Raw genomic sequence first — 20,148 nt, 5'->3', positions numbered from 1 at the left:
TTTCCTCTCTCTTCGATTATCACGGTCTTTCTCGAGCTTGTGACGATATTAATGGCGACTTACTCTTCCTTCATACCACCACCCTCCTCCTCCTCAACAACAACAACAACAACAACAACAACAACAAAAAAAGCAGAAGAAATCAGTGAAGATCAATGAAGTTAACCTAGCATTTCTGATACTCCAATTCACCCCCAATTGTTCCTCTCAAAAGCGGTCTTAAACGCCCCAATCGTCTTTCTGGTTCCACTCCTAATTAATGATTCTTGTATCTTTTCTATACTTGTTTTAATTCTAATATTACTTTTGATTTGTTTTAATGTGTATAGTAGTTGAAAGTTAATTGGGATCAAATCTTGCTTATAATTAGGGTTTCTGGGTTGACTGAATTAGTTCCTGATTGTTAATTTGGTAAAAGAATGACTTAGTTGAAGCATTTTTAGGTTGAAATTAAAATTGAAATTAAGAGAAGTAAATGCTAGTGAAAAACGATATTTGTGTTTTCGAGCTTTCGAGTTTTAAACAACAGTGTTAGGTGATATTAATATTCTTAGCTTTGCGGGAAATATTTTAGAAGACAATGCGAAAATTAATTACTTTAAATAGTATACTCTTCGATTATCAAAGTTTTGAAGAATTTTGATAATTAAGGATAATGAAATGCTTATAGTGGATGACCAATATGCTACTTTGTATAATTGAAAAAAAAAACCGCTACTCTATATTGTGCTTATAAATGGATTCATGTTCAATTTCTTAGCTATGTGGTTTGAAATACTGAGTAGTGCTTGTTACTTATGTAAAAGAATGGCAAGAGTTTTGATGCAATAGCCTTATCAGTGCATGAAGTAGCCTTGTAAATGCATGAAAAACGAATATATGTGCATTAAACAACCTTCTACATTTATGGAAAAACAATATATGTGATCCTTTGTTATACTTTTCTGCTGATTCATGTAAGTTTTTTTCAATCTCGTAAGCTAATTAATTATTCTCAAACCTTATGCTAGTTTGTTTCCATAATGTTAACCCTAGTTTTATCATTTGTGATCCTTTTTTGCAAATTCTCGCTGGTTTGAATTTAAAACTCGTCTTTGTCTCTTTGACAATAGCCTTGTCGATATACATAAATCTAGAAAAGTGTTGTGTTTTATATTCACGTGTTGTTAAATTTTATAATTACCTTGCAATTACAGTGAAGAGGTTACATTTTATAAGTGATATGTTAATATGGTACTTTACTAAATCTATTAGGTGGCTTTTTTTTACTCTTTGGAGAAATTGATGTTTTGTATGCCTCTTATATCATCTTTCTTTAGCGTAACTTAAAGGCTATTAGCTTAATGGTAGAGCGATGTGTAATTAATGCACAAAGGTATGGGTTCGAGTCCCATATAGTCTATTAAATAGCAAATCACATGATTGGAACTTGTCAAAAAGCAAGCAATAGACTACAATTACGATTAAGCAAGCAACATTAGTTGGTACGGGATCGTTTTCATAGCAGGTTGTTGGATTCAAGTATAAATCACTTTGGCGACCTAGTTCTGTACGAACTCTGTTCCTGCAGGATGTTTCAATTCGAGGATCGGCCAACTGAACGTGAATTGTACAACATGGAAGCTGATTAGTGTAGGTAGTACAGTATTTTAGGACAATGATGTTGCATTTCCTGAAAACATGCGAATAGAACAAGGTAGCTTGCAGCAAGACATACTCCGTAGCTTGTATGCTTCTTGGTAATTGTAAATAGTACAGTAAGCTCCTGTAATTCTTGGGTATGCCTAGATAGTTTGTGAACATAATTTGGTACTCTTAATGCAGCTCATATAATCGAGAAAGATGTATTAGTATGTGATGTTTCGACTTTCAAAGTCTAAGTTTCGCTTCATCTATGATCTATAATAATCTTGAAACTGTAATTAATTTTCGAATCAAAGTCTTATACATCTGTGTACATGCATGAAATAAGTGTTATATGTGCATGAAATAAGATTCTATGAAATAAGGTTCTATGTGCATGAAATAAGGTTCTATGTGCATGAAAAAGTTCTCATTATGATACTAATTACTGTTGGTTAAGGACATTAATTTTATATGGGCATGAAATAAGAGTCTATGTGCATGAAATAAGGTTCTATGTGCATGAAATAAGGTTCTATGTGCATGAAATAAGTGTTAAATGGGCATGAAATAAAGTTCTATGTGCAATGAAATAAGGTTCTATGTGCATGAAATAAGGTTCTATATGCATGAAATAAGGTTCTATGTGCATTAAAAAGTTCTTCAGTTGCACCAGTTTGTTATATTATGTTACTAATTACTGTCGGTTAAGGACATTAATTTTCATAATATGTACATGAAATAAAGTTCTTTGTGCATGAAATAAGGTTCTATGTCCATGAAATAAGGGAAATGACTGTGAAGGAGATTTAATGTATTTATCGGCCTTTTCAAGTCATTTTAGGCTTATACATAGAAACTTCCAGTCCTTGGCAATCACAATGTAAAAGAATATAAAAGAAACACCGGTATTTCCTAGCCAATGTGGGAATTAAACCCACATCTTGTGCATTGCAAAATTCTCTGCCGTTTGAGCTAATTGGCTTTCTAAATAAGTAAAATGTGCATCCTGTTTTGCATCCTAGTAACTTCATAATGTGCTGTTTTTTTGTAGCCTAGTAACCCCCTTCGGACTATAGCAATAGTTTTTACAGTCCTATCTATGTATTCAATTTTAATCTTCTGTTAGAAGAAATACATTTTTTTCCAAGCGTAACTCGAAAGCAAAGTTCAGTGGATCTTAACTTCATTTGAATATGTAAAATACGATAAGAAAATTACCATGACTGGCTGCTACTATCAAATGTAAGAAGTGCAGAAGTTTAACAATTCATTTTCTGTGGTGAAACAGCATTGCATCGGGAATTGCTTTAGCAAGGAGTGCGGGATTTCAGTCTAGAACAAAGACGATCCTGAAAATAATAACCAACACTGCTGAACAAGCATCCGGCAGCATGTATAATGCAACCGGAGCAATGAGAAAGATCAGTGTAATCTTGAAACAAAGTGGTAACATTGATGACGATCAGGCTGCTAATTTCTTATCTTCTCGATCTGATAAACTCAGTTATGCAGTGACCGGTATTAAAAAGCAAGCTCAAATTAACAGAAATTAGCAGGAAAAGTGCCGAGAATAATGTAATCTCTTAACAACATTCTTTCTTGTCTTAATTAAGGTTCTCACGTGTTTCATCCTGATGAACTTAAACTCTGTTAGGTACATTCTGACTTCCACCACAATAGGCTTGAGCCTCGGTTTTGTAACTGCCTTGACCGGTAAGTACATCACTAGCGACATATTGTTTACAAGAAAACTGTTAGCGGTATCTTAGGAGAAGGCTTGAATGAAACAACCGGATAATAGATCACAATCCAAATTTACCAATCCGACCTGTACTAGGCTCAAACTTTGCTTGACCCAATCTGACCCTCACCCAGAAAACAAAACCAGTGATACCATACAAAAATGTACTTGAACCCGAAGTGACCAAACAAAATCCAACCTGAACTGATCAAATATACACTAGACCTCGATGACTCATTTGTCCATTTTTAATCAAGAGAGTATTCTTTCGAAACTATTCAATCTTATGGTACACCTCTTTGTATATGCAGTTTTCGGAGTCCTGAGATTTCGATAGGTAGTTTACATGTAAGTAAACAACAAGTATTTGAGTATTATCCTCGACTGTGGAAGAGATACATATGATATAACTTCTGCTGTAAAATCCCACAGGCTAGTCATACTATGTTGGATTCTAACGATTATCTGCTGGATGTTATTTGGAACCTACTTCGTCATTGAAAGGTAAGAATTGCGGCTCTTGACAGTCAGTGGCTTAGTGGCTTTCAGTCTCCCAATCATTGTTTCCTTATCAAAAAAAAGCTCTTGCCAACAATGACTCGACATAACAGAAGTCGAGCCAAACCGACCTCAAAATCCGCAAATCTCCAATATGCGTATCTCCATTTGCAGCAAAAATGAAAGCAAGTTAGCAGATTTAACACCTAAATCAGCATCAAAATCTACTCGGATAAGGCCTGAAATTTTTGCCCTATAATAGACTCAATTCGCTACCGCAAAATGAGAGTAACATCCTATGGAAGTTGACCATAACTTGAACTAATTGAATCCAAAGAACGAATTTCTGAAACCCTAATTTTACAAATTAAACAAATTGATGCAATTAAAGCAATTAGGGATTAGAAGACACCTGAAATTGGAGATAAGATGCCAATTTAACCCTCCTTGAATCAATTAGAACAATAGCACACTCGGATTCGATGCAATAGCTGCGTAGAAATCAACTCGAAGCAGCAAATCGACACCGAAAGTGTGAGAACAAATAACAGTGATACGGATTTGGTTTGTTGCGGTGGTCGCCACAACATGGGGACGAATGAGGTGGAGGTGAGGATGGCGGTCATCGCAGCAGTAAGCGACAGAGCTCGGATATGCAGTGCTGGTATAGGTGTGTGTCGCAGCAGGGGACCAAAAGAGAAGAATAAGTGTCGCATCAGTAAGCGATGAGGACAGGTGGTGGCCGATTACGGTGGAGTGGAACTTGAAGGTCGAAGAGAGAGATAGAAATATAAGAGAGAAAGGAAAATTGGAAAATGAATTATGCTTGGAGGGGTTGGGGGATGCGCGACAATTTGGGGGATGACTCTGTTCAGTCGTCTAGTATAATTAGAGATCCAATGACTGTGAGCGGTTCTCACAGTTCTCATTATACTAGTGGTTCTCACCAGATCCCGACCCTATATATATATATAGTATTAGGATCATATGAGTTCACCTCTAAGGTGTGAGTCCATAAGTCCCATTTAGAGCCAATGGATGAGGAAGATGGAGGGTTAAGATTGGAAGCAAAAAATGGAGGATTAATGTCTAATTAAACACTCTCCCTCTCTACTTTACTAATTCGCACTAATCAAATATTAATCCACTATATAACATTTATTTTTCCACCAACTTCTCTCTCATTGAAGACAAAAATGGGATTAATGTCCCATTTTTATTATGGTTACACTCTCAATGGCCTAAAATTACACTCTCAATGGCCTAAAGTTACACTCTCAATGGATTAAAGTTCCACATTGAATATGGACTAGAGATATACTCTCAATGGACTAAAATTACAATTTAATGGACTAAAATTACAATTTAGTTGACTAAAGTTACACTTCTGGACTAAAATTACAATTTAATGGACTAAAGTTACACTTCTACACTAAAATTACAATCTAATGGACTAAAATTACACTTTAATAGACTAAAATTACATTTTAGTTGACTAAAATTACACTTCTAAAAGACTAAAGTTACAATTATAAGTTATAAAACACTCAATTTACAATGAGTTGTGTTAAAATTTGAAAAAAAAAACTCAAAAATTGACGTAAAATTCCTTCGAATTTTCAAATTTGTCGTAAACTTGATTCAAAATTCGAAATTTCAAAATAATATCCGTCAAAACCGCTTTCTTTTTGTTAAAATTACACTTTTTTTTGTTAGAATTACACTCGTAAAATTTGTATAAACTTTGAAGTATAAGAAGACCTTTTTTTGTTAAGTGTATAATAATGAATTAGTGAATGTATAATTAAAGCTAGAGAGAGAAAGTGAGATTAATTAGTGTATAGGAAACTCATTAGTGTTAAGTGTGTTTGTTATCTTCAATCTCAACCATCCATATTGGAGGATCTAATGGTAAGGGATAGGACTTATGGACTCAAAACATATGGTGGACTTATAAGAACTTTTCTCTCTCTCTCTCTCTCTCTCTCTCTCTCTCTCTCTCTCTATATATATATATATATATATATATATATATATATATATATATATATATATATAGATTCGGGATCCTATGAGAACCACTAAGATAATGAGAACTGTGAGAACTATTTACAGCCCTTGGATTTAATGTATCGTAGACATGCGATTAACTCGTGAAAATCTCTCGCAAATTAAGAAACCACCCCCAAACCCATTCTACTCACCTCATTTACCAAAACACATTTTCACTCCTCATTTTTCCTCTCTCTACGATCAGTAGTTTCTCTCTGCTTCATTTCCAACCGTCGATCACCATTCTCAGTTGCCGACTATGACACGAAATGTCGGTGAGATGTTCACTCCCCAAGGAGTGTTACTTTTGCTGAATCGCTAATTTCGGTAATTATTTCCTCCACATTTGACCTAATTCAAAGAAATCAAATCCTAATTTATCATTTCAGTAATTATTTCCCCAAATTTTACGTAATTTCAAAGAAATTGAACCCTAATTTCTCATTTTGGTACACTCACAACTCGTTCTTGATCATGCTGTCCTACGACGATCTACCGCAGTTGAGCACATGACTCGGCCATATTCAAGCTTGTTTCCTTCTTCGTTCTCTCTAATTTCATCTACGATTATGTTCATTTAGGTACTTTCTCAAATTCCCCTTTTCTTTCTTTTTCCTCAATTTTTATAATTTTATGCTTCAAATTAGTTCGTTAAATTTTGCATTCCTGATTTGTTCTGCTTTCTTTTTGTTTTCGTTTATTTTCAGTGTCATTTGCTTTCAATTGTCATTTACATGTTGATTAATAACCTATTAATCGATTTTTGGATGTGCTGTTTTATGGTTGAGTGTTTTTTTAAGATATTATATTTTTATTGTTTCTAACTTTTCGCATCCTTAAGGCTCTGATGTTGTTGTAACTTTTCGCATCTTGTTGACCTTGTTTGAGTATCGATGAGTATCGACGAAATGTACGTAAACTTATTATGTGTTGTGTTGCTTCTCGTTGTGAGGACAACAAATTCATGTGTATTAACATAATATTGTTACGTATTTGAACAAGGAGCATAGATTAGGTAGTGAATAGTCTTGTTATAACACTATTAGAGCTATATGAGAATTAAATTTGGGAGTTAATACTTGAGATGATGAGCTAAAGCGTATAAGGGAGAGGTTTAAAATTAATCGGATTAGTTTCACAAAATGCGACCATAAGACCAAGTGTAAAAAGCTTAATTATAGTTTCAGCAGAGCAAGACAACAATTTTTAGCAGGTTTCAATAGATTTAGGGTCGCAAGGTTGGCTAATCCTACCTTAAACCCTTTTTCGGCCGACTTAAGGATAATATTCCCCTAATTTAAATTCGTTCACATCATAAGAAAAAGGGTTTAGGCCGCGTTGGATTAGGCGAGTCCGTGTAGCGACCTGCCTAATCCAACCTTCAACCATTTCCCATCCTACTTAAGGGCACTATCCCTCTGCTTTAAACCCGTCTCCACAAAAGGGTTCACTCTGCCCTCTTTAAGGTGTCTTTTTGTCTTTAGGTGCATGATAAGAATTTGTATGTGCATGAAAAAGTTCTTTAGGTACATTACTTAGTTCTAGTTTCACCCATTCCCTCGAAAGTTAGGGTGTCTTTTTGTTCAATCGTCGTTTTAATAACTTCCTCGGAAGAGGGTTTTGGGTAGGCTGTAAGGTTCGCTAATCCTACCCTAAACTCTTTTTCGGCTTACTTAGGGACAATATTTAAATTAATTTAAACTAGTTTCCATCATAAGGGAAAGGGTTTGGGGGTGGATTAGGTGGGTGCGCGTAGCCGGGCCGCCTCTAATCCAACCTTTAACCTTTTCCCGTCCTACTTAAGGACATTATTCCCCCTACTTTTAAACTCGTCTCCTCAAAAGGGTTCACTCTGCCCTTTTTAGGGTGTCTTTTTTGTCTTTAGGTGCATGATAAGAAGTTGTACGTGCATTAAAAAGTTCTTTATGTGCATTAAAAAGTTCTTTAGGTGCATAAGTTAGTTCTAGTTTCATCCATCCCCTCTAAAGGGTTCACTCTGCCCTTTTTAGGGTGTCTTTTTTATCTTTAGATACATGATAAGAAGTTGTACGTGCATTAAAAAGTTCTTTATGTGCATTAAAAATTTCTTTAGGTGCATAAGTTAGTTCTAGTTTCATCCCTCCCCTCAAAAGGGTTCACTCTGACCCTCTTTAGGGTGTCCTTTTGTCTTTAGGTGCTTTATAAGGGGTTGTATGTGCGTTAAAAAGTTCTTTATGTGCATTAAAAAGTTCTTCAGGTACATCAGATTAGCTAGTTCCACACATCCCCTCTATAGGGTTCACTATGACCCCTTTAGGATGTCCTTTTGTTCAGCTGCCATAAGGGAAAATGGCCTACTTAAGGACACTATATCCCCCTAATTTTAATTTAACTCCGTTCCAATAATAAAGGAAAGAGCACGGAGCTGCCTTATCGAACTCTAGACCCTTTTCCCATCCTAAATTTAGGATGCCCTTCCCCCCTTGTTTTAACGTATTCCCCTTCCTCTTTTTAGTTTTAATTTAGTTTTGTCTTTATTTTTGTCTTTAGGTGCATGATGATAAGTTCTATGTGCATTAAAAAAGTCTTTGGTTACATCAATTTATTTCTAGTTTCAATTTGTGCTCTTTAGGGTGTCTTTTTGTTTTGAGGGCGTTGAGTCTTGGTAAGTCTAACATATAATGGTGTTCTAGGTGCATGGAATTTAGGTATTTAAGTATGTGTCGAAGAGTATCTTCTTAAAGTATTTTTCTTAAACTTTGTTTGCATGTGTGTACTTGTTATTTTTATGTGTATGATTAGACCATGTATGTGCATTAAAAAGTTCTTCAGTTACATCAGTTAGTTAGCTGTTAGATTTACCAGATTTACTATTATTCATTGCATATTATTGTTCTACTTTGGTTTAATATTCCATTTTGTTGTTGATTGCTTGATTCATTGCATATAATTGTTCTACTTCTGAGGGCTGGTAATTTGTGTACTAACAGATATCGATTCAATTCAAAGAGACTTTCCGTCATTTGGGACCCTCTCCTTTGGCTTAAATTACTCGATTGGATTTCGGATGCCCTGCTTTCTTGTATGAAGACTGCTTTTGACTTACGATCCGAACTTTGGGCTAACACCGCGTCTAAATCTTGCCTTGGTATACCACACCCTTGGCCATTTCAATTGCCATTGTATCAAGTGTCTGATTCTTTAGCATTTGAAGACACTAATGAGGCCAATGTTGTTTGCTTGCCCATTTGCCTTTCCTGCAACCTGCATTAACATTTCTGCTACTTTTTCTCTAAGAATCAACCATGATTGGTGTGCTATTTATTTCAAGATCTTCCTAAAATATGAGACAGTTGTTAATTTGTGGCTTTTAATTGATCTCTCAATCAATTTTAGGTGTTAGATGTTGAGATTAATGTTTTGGATATATAAATATACTGTCTGTTGGGTTTTTGACTCCTCTAAATTCTTTAATATGTTATGATTTATCTCTTTGGAGAAATTGTGTTATGTATACCTCCTCATTTCATCTTTGTTTAGTGTATTTTAAAGGCTATTAGCTCAATGGTAGAGCAAAGTGCAAATTTTGCACAAAGATATGGGTTCGAATCCCATATAGCCTACTAAATAACAAATCTCATGATTGTAACTTGTTGAGATGCAAGCGATCTAGTACAGCTAAGACTAAACATGCCATAATTAGACTTGCCTGTATAGTAAAAACGTAAAGGGGGCAATGTAATAGCTTTGTAGTGATCAGAAATTTAAAGACTAGCTTATGTATAGAAGCTATGACCATACATTCTTTGGCGATCTCAATGTAAATCCTAGCCAATGTGGGAATTGAACCCACATCTTGTGCATTGCACAATGCTCTCCCATTTGAGCTAATTGGCTTTCGAAATAAGTAAAATGTAAGTATCCGTAATGTAGAAATGGTAATTACAATATTAAAGATAGTATAAACTGATATGTTCATGTCCAACAATCTTGCTATTGGAATCTGAAATGCTTTTTGATAGTTTAGGAACAGGCTATACCTCACAACATCAGGTAGTATCCCATTGGAATCGCGCCTTATTTTAGAATTCTTAATGACAAATGCCTCTACTAGCAAGTATAGGACGTAGCAGTAGCAAGAAGCGGATATTTCATACGGATAGTAAGACCAGTACCTTCAGACATGTCCAATGTGTCACTCAGGGCTCCCTCCGGCAATGACCAATTGAACTTGTAAACAAGATTAACCAGTACGAGTTCATTGCTGGTCATTGCAAATGTTATTCCTGGGCATATCCTTCTACCACCTCCAAATGGAATCAATTCAAAGTCTTGCCCCTTAAAATCAACAGAGGAGTCCAAGAACCTCTCTGGACGGAACACCTCTGGTTCCTCCCATATATCCAGGTCTCTCTGAATCACCCAAGCGTTGATAATGACCATTGTTTTGGAGGCGATGTCATAGCCTTTTATCTTCAGGTCTTGTGTTGATTCGCGAGGAACTAGTAGAGGGATTGGTGGGTGTAGTCGCAGAGTCTCCTTGATCACTGCTTTTAAGTACTTCATGTTTTCTAGTGAATCTTCTGTTACGAGTTCTTTGCCTGTGCTGATTCTTCTTACCTCTTTTTGTATAAGCAGAGATTTAACATGTAGTAAATTTACTCTTGAACACTTTAAATAACAACAAAAATCAAATAGAAGTCACAATTATAATAATCGAATCTTCCAATTCCATTGTACAACTTCAATTATAAACACTAAAATGTTTCAGTCATAACACCAGAAATCAACAACAATAAGTCAAAACAATGAATTACTATCATCTAAATTGATGAATATAAACCCTAATTATCATCAAAGAAAAAGAAATACGGATTAAATAATGAATATAAACCCTAATTTCGACTAAATTTAATTGATGAATCGAAAAATTGAAAACACATAAAATATAAACCCTAATTTCAGAAAAATGAAAATTAATTTCAAACCTGTCAAATCCACAACGTTCACTGAGGAAGAAACCATAGCGAGGTTGAATTCAAAATGCCTGGAATGCAATCGAAATATGAGAAAAAGAAAGATTAGTAGTAACGAGGAGCTGCGAAATTGATGGTCGATCAGAGGGATTTTTTTTTTGTGAACTTTGAAGAAAGATAAAGAAAGAAAAGTGACAGAACAATGTATAATGTAAAATGACGGGGGTTTGGGTCTTTTTGAGATCTAACGGATACAAGGGGTTCTCACAGTTCTCATTATACTTGTGGTTCTCACCGGATCCCGACCATATATATATATATAAGATTGGTAGTCTTGACTCTTGAGTGAGTCTTGTCTTAAGACTTACCAAAGTCTTATCTCAAGACTACCAATAATCTTACCATGATCTCTTTTTCGAAATCAAAATTGATTTCAAACTATTGCTATTTTCGTTCTTATTTGATTTCTCTTCTTGAAGATTCTCTCTACTACAACAACTTTGGTCGATTTTGATCTATTCCTATTTCGATATGCTGCTACTACAATCAATTAGAGACAATTTTTTTGTTTTCTTAAACTGACATTAAATCGAGATGCCATTTCTTTCTTCTTCGTTGTGCTTGATTAGCCATTGCAAGGATTTGGATTGAGCTTGTTCATCGGGAAGTTTGTTGGTACTGGAAAGATTCACGATAACGACGAATCTGATGATTCACACTTGCTTTGACAGTGCAGTTTGTTCATCCATTGAATTTGCAATGAATTGCAGTAAACGATTAGGCTGAGTAGATTAGGGTTTCTCATTTTTTTGATTTTTTATCCTCTTCTGTTTCTCTCCTTGTGAGGCGAGAAGTGTGAGGGTATATTCGGAATAAAGGGAAAAATTGCGGGGATTGAGTAATTTAGTGCGCGGGATTTAGCAAGTTCCATAATTAGTGTGTGTTTGGCCTAGTTTGTAAAAGTGTTTTTGGACTCAAAAACACTTTTTGGCCAAACACATAGTTTTCTAAAAGTTAAAAAAAAATTCTCAAAAGCTAAAAATCCATATTTTTGCACATAGAAATAGAAGCAGCTATTTGTTGTTTCTGCTTTTAAAAACACTTTTGAAAAATTAAGCTTGAAAAACAAAAACTCATTTATGAGAATCGAGGCCAAACATGCTCTATTAAATAGACACGGAAATCAATTGAGTTGCCAATTTTGGTTGGGACAAAGCTACAAAATTTGGACAGCGGAAGAAAGGGCGCGGAGGAGGGGTTGCTCAGTCTCTCATCCCCATTTCATTTCCAAAATCCAAAAGCAAAAAAAAGCAGTGAAATAGAGAAGAGAGCGCCAAAATTATAACGACAAGAATCAAACGGAAGTTAGAAAAAATTAAAGTATGGGTTCCTCAAACACCGGCGACAGAAAAGACGATTCCGGCAACCATAATGCCGCCGTCGACGGCAGCGATTCTTCCAATGGTGGTCTTTCCGATCCTAAACCTAGCCTTTTTTCCGACGGGGAAAAAGTCCTCGCTTACCACGGTCCTCGCATCTACGAAGCCAAGGTTTTCAATCCTCTTCTTTTTTTTTTTTTTTTTTTTGGTAATTTTCTTGAATTTTCTAGTTGATTGCATCATGTGTTACTTAGTTATTTTGTTTATGCCTTGTCCAAATTTCAGTGTGTTGGTTTTCTTAGGGTTTCGATTGTTAATTTGATTATAGATAGTTTTGTTAAGTTCTGGAAATTCTCAAGATTCGGCTATATGTTTACCTTTGATTAAAATATTCACCGTGAAGAATAAAAAAGTTATTTATTATTCATATGACTGAGACAAAGGGAGTATTGCTCTGATTTTGAAATTAGTCCGCTTTAGATTTATGTTTTCATTGCTTTGTATAGCTGAATGAATCTAATAATAGTTTTCAGTGCTCTGGATAGCTGAATGAATCTAGGTAATGTTTGAAAATGCGGAATTGATTTCATTGTTATGATTTCTGTTTTGGAAATTAAAATGTTTGAATTCAATTCCAATCCAATTCCAAAAAATCGTTAAGGAAACGTGTGGAATTGGAATTCGAATTGAAATTGGGTGGGATGGATATGGATCGAGCCAGCTGTGTTGTCAGTGTCTGACACGTGTCGAGTGTCGAACAAGGCTATTTTGTGCGAATTTTTCAATTTTTTGGTCTAAAATGAATTGTCGACCACGATAGGTGTCCACACACACAGCACCAGGTGCCGTGTCGGAGTAACATAGGATCAAGGTCATCAATTTTTTTTTGAGAACATTAAATATTATCACGGAAAATATTTGTGATCGGAAAGAGTATCATAAATAAAAGTATTGCGATGAAATTTGCATAAAAAAACGTAAATAGTGATGAAATTGAAATGACTACTACGAAGTATATGGTAGGGATTTGAGAGCCCCAACTTTTAACTAGGTTGGAATTGATAAGGAATTCAGTCCAATTCTAATTCTAAATTCCTGTGGTTCCCAAACGCTTGAGATGGCTCAATTACGAAATTCAATTCCAATTCTAGGCTCCCAAACATACCACTAAGAGTTTTATCGGAGCTTTTTGTGGCGTACTGCAATGTATTGATAGGTCTAATTGATGTGCGGAGTAATTATTTATGAAATGACGACAGCTACACGTGTCATTTTTTTAATTCTACCCCGTATTTGGTTTGATGTGTGTCTAGTTCCAACTTTGAAGTCCTTAATGACATTGTAGATCCAGGTTGAATTGTGCGGATTTAGGTGGAAAGATAGTTTTGCATTGGGTGTAGGTTATGATTAGGATTCAGGAGTAAGATTATGAACATCACGACCCCCACTGCCATTGCCAGTATTGCATCTATGCTTATGAATACTTTATAACGTTTCAGGTCCAAAAGGCAGAGATTCGTAAAAAGGAGTGGAGATATTTTGTTCACTACCTTGTAAGTATAAAATCTTCAACTCTTCATTTGTTTATTAGTTTCCTCAATCAGCAAACAACATTGTTGCAAATTGCCTTTGATTTTATTGTTTAATTTGATCGATTACTGTCAGTGTATCCTTATTGCTACACTGGACTCAGTCACTCAATGATCCATATACCTTTTATCATTTGCAGGGTTGGAACAAAAAGTAAGTAAACTTCCATCAAGCTTAGTTTGCTAGAGCCTAGAGGTCTTATGGTATTGATCAGTTCCCCTTGTTTTGGCTTACGTAACATTTTGTGAGGCTTTCAGGTGGTTTTAGAGTTCGATCTTGTGAATTGTGATACTTCCACATTTATGTTTGATCACAATATATTGGCTGACTTTAACTTTTGGAATTTGGCTTTAATGAAAACATATAACCCCGTTTAAGTTTAATAAATAATGATGTCAAACATTTTGCTGTTATTTCTGGTATTTGTCTTGTAGCTAGGTTTTCTTTCTCGCTCCTATTATTCCTGTCTTAGTTGAAAACCTGTATTTGACTAGGCACATTAGTTTTATGGCCCCGATTCCCATACTAATCTTACATTAGCCGGCACGTATTAGTTAAAGCACAATGATTAATTGAGATTAATAGTTACAGTATAAATTTCACCTTGTGTGTGAACCACATTAAATTCACAAGACAACATTGATGAGGCACAGTTAATCGGAAGCAAGACAAATTCATTGGGGTCAATGGAGTAAGAAATACAAACAAGTTTGACGTGTTCTAATTGCTTAGTGTTCACATCTTTCCACAGCTGGGATGAATGGGTTGGAACAGATCGCCTGATGAAATATACGGATGAAAATATCCAAAAGCAGCAAGAACTTGAAAGGAAGCAGGGTGCAGACAAGAATCAAAGGTCTGGGCGTTCTTCACAGGCAAAGCCGAAAGGCTCTGCAGGTACCCATCCTGTCATATATTGATTTTGCATGTGCAAGGTGACAATGTTTTTCTTATGTATTGTCTTTTTGAACTGTTGAGTTTGACTCTTAATGATATGGTTCAAGAATCATGAGTTAGATTGTAAACAAAAGAAACTTTTTTAACATATGGTTTCAAGAATATGAGACACAAACTCATTTGAGGTTTTATATATGCTAGTTAAACAGAGAGTTAGCTCCCTTTTCAACTTAATGGCAATCCTTTATTCCCAAATGCTCCTTTGTATGTAAGGATTGAGACTGTTAATTGCTAGTTTATTATGTTTATATTGTGGAGGCTTGATATGTGTTTCTTTCTTGTATAGGGAGTATGGCACAATATGTACTCCTTCCAATTAATTATGCTTTTTTTGGTATATAGTTACTGGATGCAATAGTGATCTTATGCTCAAAGTATTTTGCCATTGACGTACTCAATTGCTGCTGATTGCAGATGCAAAAGGAGATAAAGAAGATGCAAAGATCAACGGTAATGCAGGCAGATGCTCTAAGACTATTGTGTTTGGTAATTTATTTTGTGCTTATTTTGAGAAATGTGATCATCTTAATTTCTCTTCCAAAGTGTTGAACAAATACCGTATTCTTCATCTCAACCTGTTTACGAATAATCTTCTTTCATATTCTTTTCCCTTATTGGCAGTGGCGGTCTTTGATCTGCCTGAGATTTCACGGTAGCTCTGATCTGACTGCTGTACTTTTTGCACATCATTGTCCGTTTATTACCATAAAAAAATTAAGTTGTCAGAGCAATGGATTCTGGCAGATATATACATCATGGTAACCTAGTCAACTAAACAGTACAAACACCTCGGATAGAGAAATTTGACGCTGCCCTATGGCTGAAGGCCTTTTTTTAAGTATTTCATCGACAAACTATGGAGTCAAAGAATTAAAGTGATATTAGCTTTTTAGACTCTCTTAAAAAGGTAATCTTGATACTTAAACTGACAAATCATTTAAAGCAATAAAACCTGAGATGTGAGTCAAGACTTCATGAATTCTTGAAATTAATGGACAAATCATTAAAGGTGACCTTCGTTAATTGTTTTTGGGTCATCAAAACAAAACTCTTAGTGCTTGAACATAAGAGTATGTTGCACAATTTCCCCACCCTTCTATGCTGCCATAGGTAGGAGCGCCTGAGGTACTTCGGTAATGTTATTGTGTTGTTTTTATCGTTTGGAAAGTCCTAAAGTCTCTTAAGAAGTTTCCTAGTGCTGTTGGATAGGAAAGATAAAATGAAACTGTTGTCCATAATAGCAGGTGTGGCACCTTTGGCCGCAATTACAAGTGTCCGATACTGTACCTCAAATCTTATACATTTAGGTTGGCATGATTTTCTAGGAAATTGGAGGTACAGCCTATGTTGTGTTTTGAGACAACGCAACCTTTCCTTTGACCCATCCCAACAACCACAAGATCCCCTTCCGCAGCCCCACCAACCCTGCATCTCTTCCTGTTTCCCAGCCCCTCTAAAACACTTCCCCATGTTTTCTCTCCACTCACCTTGATCACTATAAAATTTATATGCAAGGAGATCTGTGGTGATTGGCAAGTGGTGCAAGTTCTGTTGTGGTAGGCAGGCATGGGCCCCGGTGAGTGACACGAAGGAGAGAATGATGAAGGAGAAGAGAGATTTGGAAGATAGAAATAGATAACATTGTTGCTGTTCTGAAGGAGTAGGGGTAGGTCTCATCAGTTGAGGTTGTTTGGGGTGACTGAGGGAGGATGACTGAGCTGGTGGGGGGATAGAGCTGAGAAGGTTGTGGCTGAATGGGGGTAATTTAGGAAAAAAATTCAATAAAGGAAAAAAGAGTAAAGAATTGAATGAGGCTCAGGGAGTGATTACTGAAGAACTACCTTCAACTTTCTAATTCTTGTGCCTATCCACCTTTAGTAGATTTAAGAAAAATTGTGATATTCCGTTGATTAGTATTTTTTTTTTTTTTTTGCTTTCTACTCCCTCCAATTATTTGGAATTACCCTACTTTTAAGATTTGTGAGGACTATTTTAAACAAATGGGGCAACTCCTAAGAATCGGAGGGAGTACCTCTTAAGAGGTTAATGTTCTTACTCTGTACTTATATATAACATGGTACAGTGGCAAAAGGGAAGAAGCGGAAGGTTGATGAGGTTTGAATCTGTTCATTACTAGCTTATTTGTGCTCGTTTAAAAATTCAGAACTGTATGTCACACCCCTCATATCACCTGTGAAATAAATTTTTTAGTCCCTAAAGCTTTCCTCAACAATTTTCCGTTTTCTCTGGGATTAGCTTTTCTGTGCAGGGGTTCTCTTGTAAAATGAAACATGGCATTTTATGAAAGTGGGTTACCCTTTTAAAGTTGCATTGATACCATTCTAGGTCACTAGATGCCGTATAAACAAATTCTTGTGATCAGCTACTCTATTGTGTTACTTGGTGCAAATAAGCCTTTATTCGCTTATTCTTTTGTCTTTGGACCAAGTACCAACTCTTATCTTTCTTTGCTTGAATCGTCTATACATGTTTTTATTCTCTTGAAATTACCAAGTATGAGCTCCACCCAAATTTATCATACCCAACTTGCCAGAACGCCTTGATGGTCAACTAATGCCAACTTTGACCATCCAAATATATATATATATATATATATATACACACACACACACACAAGTCATACAACACATACTTTTATTTGTTTAATTTATCACAACAACTTTATTACCTTTTTTCAAAAGGTTGTAAGTATTACAGAGTGTATTGTTTGTAAATACCGGTCAAAGTCAACAATCTTTGACCGCCAAAGTCAAATTTGGATGATAATATATGGGATGGAGCCATGGCGGGATGAACTCTTCATGTACTTTATCATGGTCGAACTTCTCTTATACGGAGTATATAATTGTAGTTTTGCCATACCATCTAGCCCTTTGTGATTCACAATAGCTGGACTGAGAGTATTCTGATATTACCCAGTTGACATTCGAAGTGTACTTGTTGGCTTAAACCTATTGGACTCTTGTTAATCCTTAACTTCTGTGAGTTAAGTTTGGGATTCAAAACCTAAAGTGAAATGCTCATTGTTTCTTGTTTAATATATACATTTTCAATTTTCAGAAGCGGCTCTTTCATTCTGAAACACTCTGGTATTTATTTTCCATGATATGCTTGTCATTTTACTGTCATGCATAGTAAGTTCCTTATCCTTGGTTTAAAAAAAGAAGGTTCCTTGTCCTTATGCAGTGGATCACTTTGTGTAACATTATGTTTAACGGAAGTTAATGTCAAGCTGCTTTTGTCTTAATATCAGTGTACGTGGTTACAAGTAACCAGTCTTTGATAGTTTGCATTGTGTATGCCAGAAGGAAAATTTCTCTGCTGAAAAACTTGTTAGGATCCAGATGCCATCAACGTTGAAAAAGCAACTAGTTGATGACTGGGAATCAGTTATGCAGAAAGATAAGGTATGTTACCACTTACCAGAGTTGTTCTGTGGTGACTTGTGATCAGGTATCTCAGATGTTAGTTTAACTCAATCTCTTTTCTTACAGCTTGTCAAACTGCCCCGCTCTCCTAATGTGGATGAGGTTTTAAAGAAGTATCTCGAATACAGAACAAGAAAGGATGGCACGTAAGTATCCTTAAGTGTCTAACCTTCTTAATTATTTCTTGTGCATGTATAATGTCACTTATACTGGGTTCTTGTACTGTGTATATGCATGTCTGTTCTCGTGTTTATAAAATTTCGTTGATGCGTAAATGACGAGTTAACAATGGTGTGTATTGTTAACAAGTGCCAATGCATAGATAAGGGATTGAATCTAGTCGTATTCATATACGACAACATTACCCTAGTGCTTCAATGGTTCCAGCGTTTGCTCGGCTTGACTCGTTAAGCTCTCGAGCCTTACCCTTGTTTTAGCAATACAAAGAGGTTGTTTCCGAATGACCCGAGATGGAAATTGCGTCGATAAATGCATCGCAGGACTGGTACTTCAGAAAAGAAAGAAGCGCAACCAACTTTAGTGAGCCATTTTGATTTATTTCACCATAATTCAGAACCAAAGCATAATGAGTCTTTGGCTCCATTGGAAATATGTAAATCTAGGCATATTCATATACTTGGGATATTTTTTTTTATTAATAACAGATGGCTTTGTTTGCTTGTTCATCTGTTCTTTCTTCCTCTGTCCTATTCTTTTATTTTTCAAGTATATTTGTTATCATTGAATTTGTATTTCACAAATATCTCTCTGTTTATAGGATGACTGATTCAGTCGCAGAAATTTTGAATGGACTTCGTTGTTATTTTGACAAAGCGCTGCCGCTGATGCTTTTGTACAAAAAAGAACGGCAGCAGTATCACGAGTCAGTAACCAATAATGTATCTCCATCAACTATATATGGCGCTGAGCACCTCTTGCGCTTGTTTGGTATGTTTATGTCTTTGTTATATTTTTCAGATTCAGATTCTGTTCTTTTTACCTGGGAAATGTTATTTTAATCCTAATCCAGAGAGTCTTCTGATAGATAATTATTGCTTTTGCCATTTGAGATTATGATTGTCTATTTCTTTGTCAGAGAAAATCAAATTTTACTTATCCTTTCCACTCATGCTGATTCTGGTGCAGCTATATTCTGAAATTCAAATATATTCTGAAGATAAGATACAAACTGACAGCAAGAGTTGCTATTTCACATGCATTTCTAATATACTATGTGGTGAGTGCAGTTAAGTTGCCGGAGCTGTTAGCCTACGTAAACATGGAAGAAGATACATTGACTCAATTGCAGCAAAAATTAGTTGACCTGCTCAAGTATGAATCTTGTCCTGAGCCATTTCGTAACTCATTGCGTAATACTTTTATCCTTATTTCTGGATGTGCCTTGTGGTGATGGGGAATGGGAGTTGTGTGCCTAAAAAGGTGTATGAAGTCTTTTGAGTTCGGTTTTACTTGATGGGTGCATGCTTTACCAACATTTTTTCCCCTTGCGTAGGTTTCTTCAGAAGAATCAAAACACTTTCTTCCTGTCAGTCTACGATGGTTCGAAAGCTGTGGGAGGAGGTGGCAAGGGTAAAGATAGTTGACTAAACTGGGGTTTAGCCGTTGGACTTGTGGCTGTAATCCAGACCCTAATTCTAAATGGCTTGTTGTATCATTAGTTGTGTTTACTTCGCGATTCATCGTCAAGTGTAGAGCTCTATGTCCTGTAACTGCACATCCGAGGATTTAATCTTTTAGTTGGTGAAAATAGAAGAAATGCTTTTTTTTTTTTTTTTTTTTTTTTTTTGTGTGTGACGTGGTAGTAATTGGTCATTGCCAGTTCCGCAAAAATAACCTGTTTTGTCTCTGCGTGAATATCGGATACCAAAAAAATGGATTTT

The 20,148-nt window shown here is 35.7% G+C and overlaps 2 protein-coding genes across 3 annotated transcripts; one reads left to right on the top strand and one right to left on the bottom strand.

Moving 5' to 3' along the window:
- Window positions 1-10,006: 10,006 nt before the first annotated feature.
- LOC141638948 (cytochrome P450 71A6-like) lies at window positions 10,007-10,462 on the bottom strand. Its single transcript, XM_074448131.1, has one exon. It carries the CDS (start codon window positions 10,460-10,462, stop codon window positions 10,007-10,009), a length of 456 nt encoding a protein of 151 aa, XP_074304232.1.
- A 1,593-nt stretch (window positions 10,463-12,055) lies between these two features.
- Window positions 12,056-20,037, top strand: LOC141638951 (protein MRG1). 2 transcript variants are annotated; one of them, XM_074448135.1, is made up of 11 exons: window positions 12,056-12,422; window positions 13,751-13,804; window positions 13,981-13,994; window positions 14,593-14,738; window positions 15,213-15,248; window positions 16,882-16,913; window positions 18,125-18,226; window positions 18,314-18,393; window positions 19,026-19,195; window positions 19,495-19,579; window positions 19,761-20,037. In XM_074448135.1, the coding sequence occupies exons 1-11, from the start codon at window positions 12,255-12,257 to the stop codon at window positions 19,849-19,851; spliced, it is 978 nt and encodes a 325-aa protein (XP_074304236.1). In that variant the 5' UTR covers window positions 12,056-12,254; the 3' UTR covers window positions 19,852-20,037. The 2 variants fall into 2 exon arrangements, with proteins under 2 accessions (XP_074304236.1, XP_074304235.1); XM_074448134.1 differs by having other exon boundaries at window positions 15,213-15,284.
- The last annotated feature ends 111 nt before the right edge of the window (window positions 20,038-20,148 follow it).

This window comes from Silene latifolia, unplaced genomic scaffold (genome assembly GCF_048544455.1).
Source record: "Silene latifolia isolate original U9 population unplaced genomic scaffold, ASM4854445v1 scaffold_238, whole genome shotgun sequence".
In the NCBI taxonomy this organism is placed as follows: Eukaryota; Viridiplantae; Streptophyta; class Magnoliopsida; order Caryophyllales; family Caryophyllaceae; genus Silene; species Silene latifolia.
This window is presented reverse-complemented; position numbering and strand designations above follow the sequence as displayed.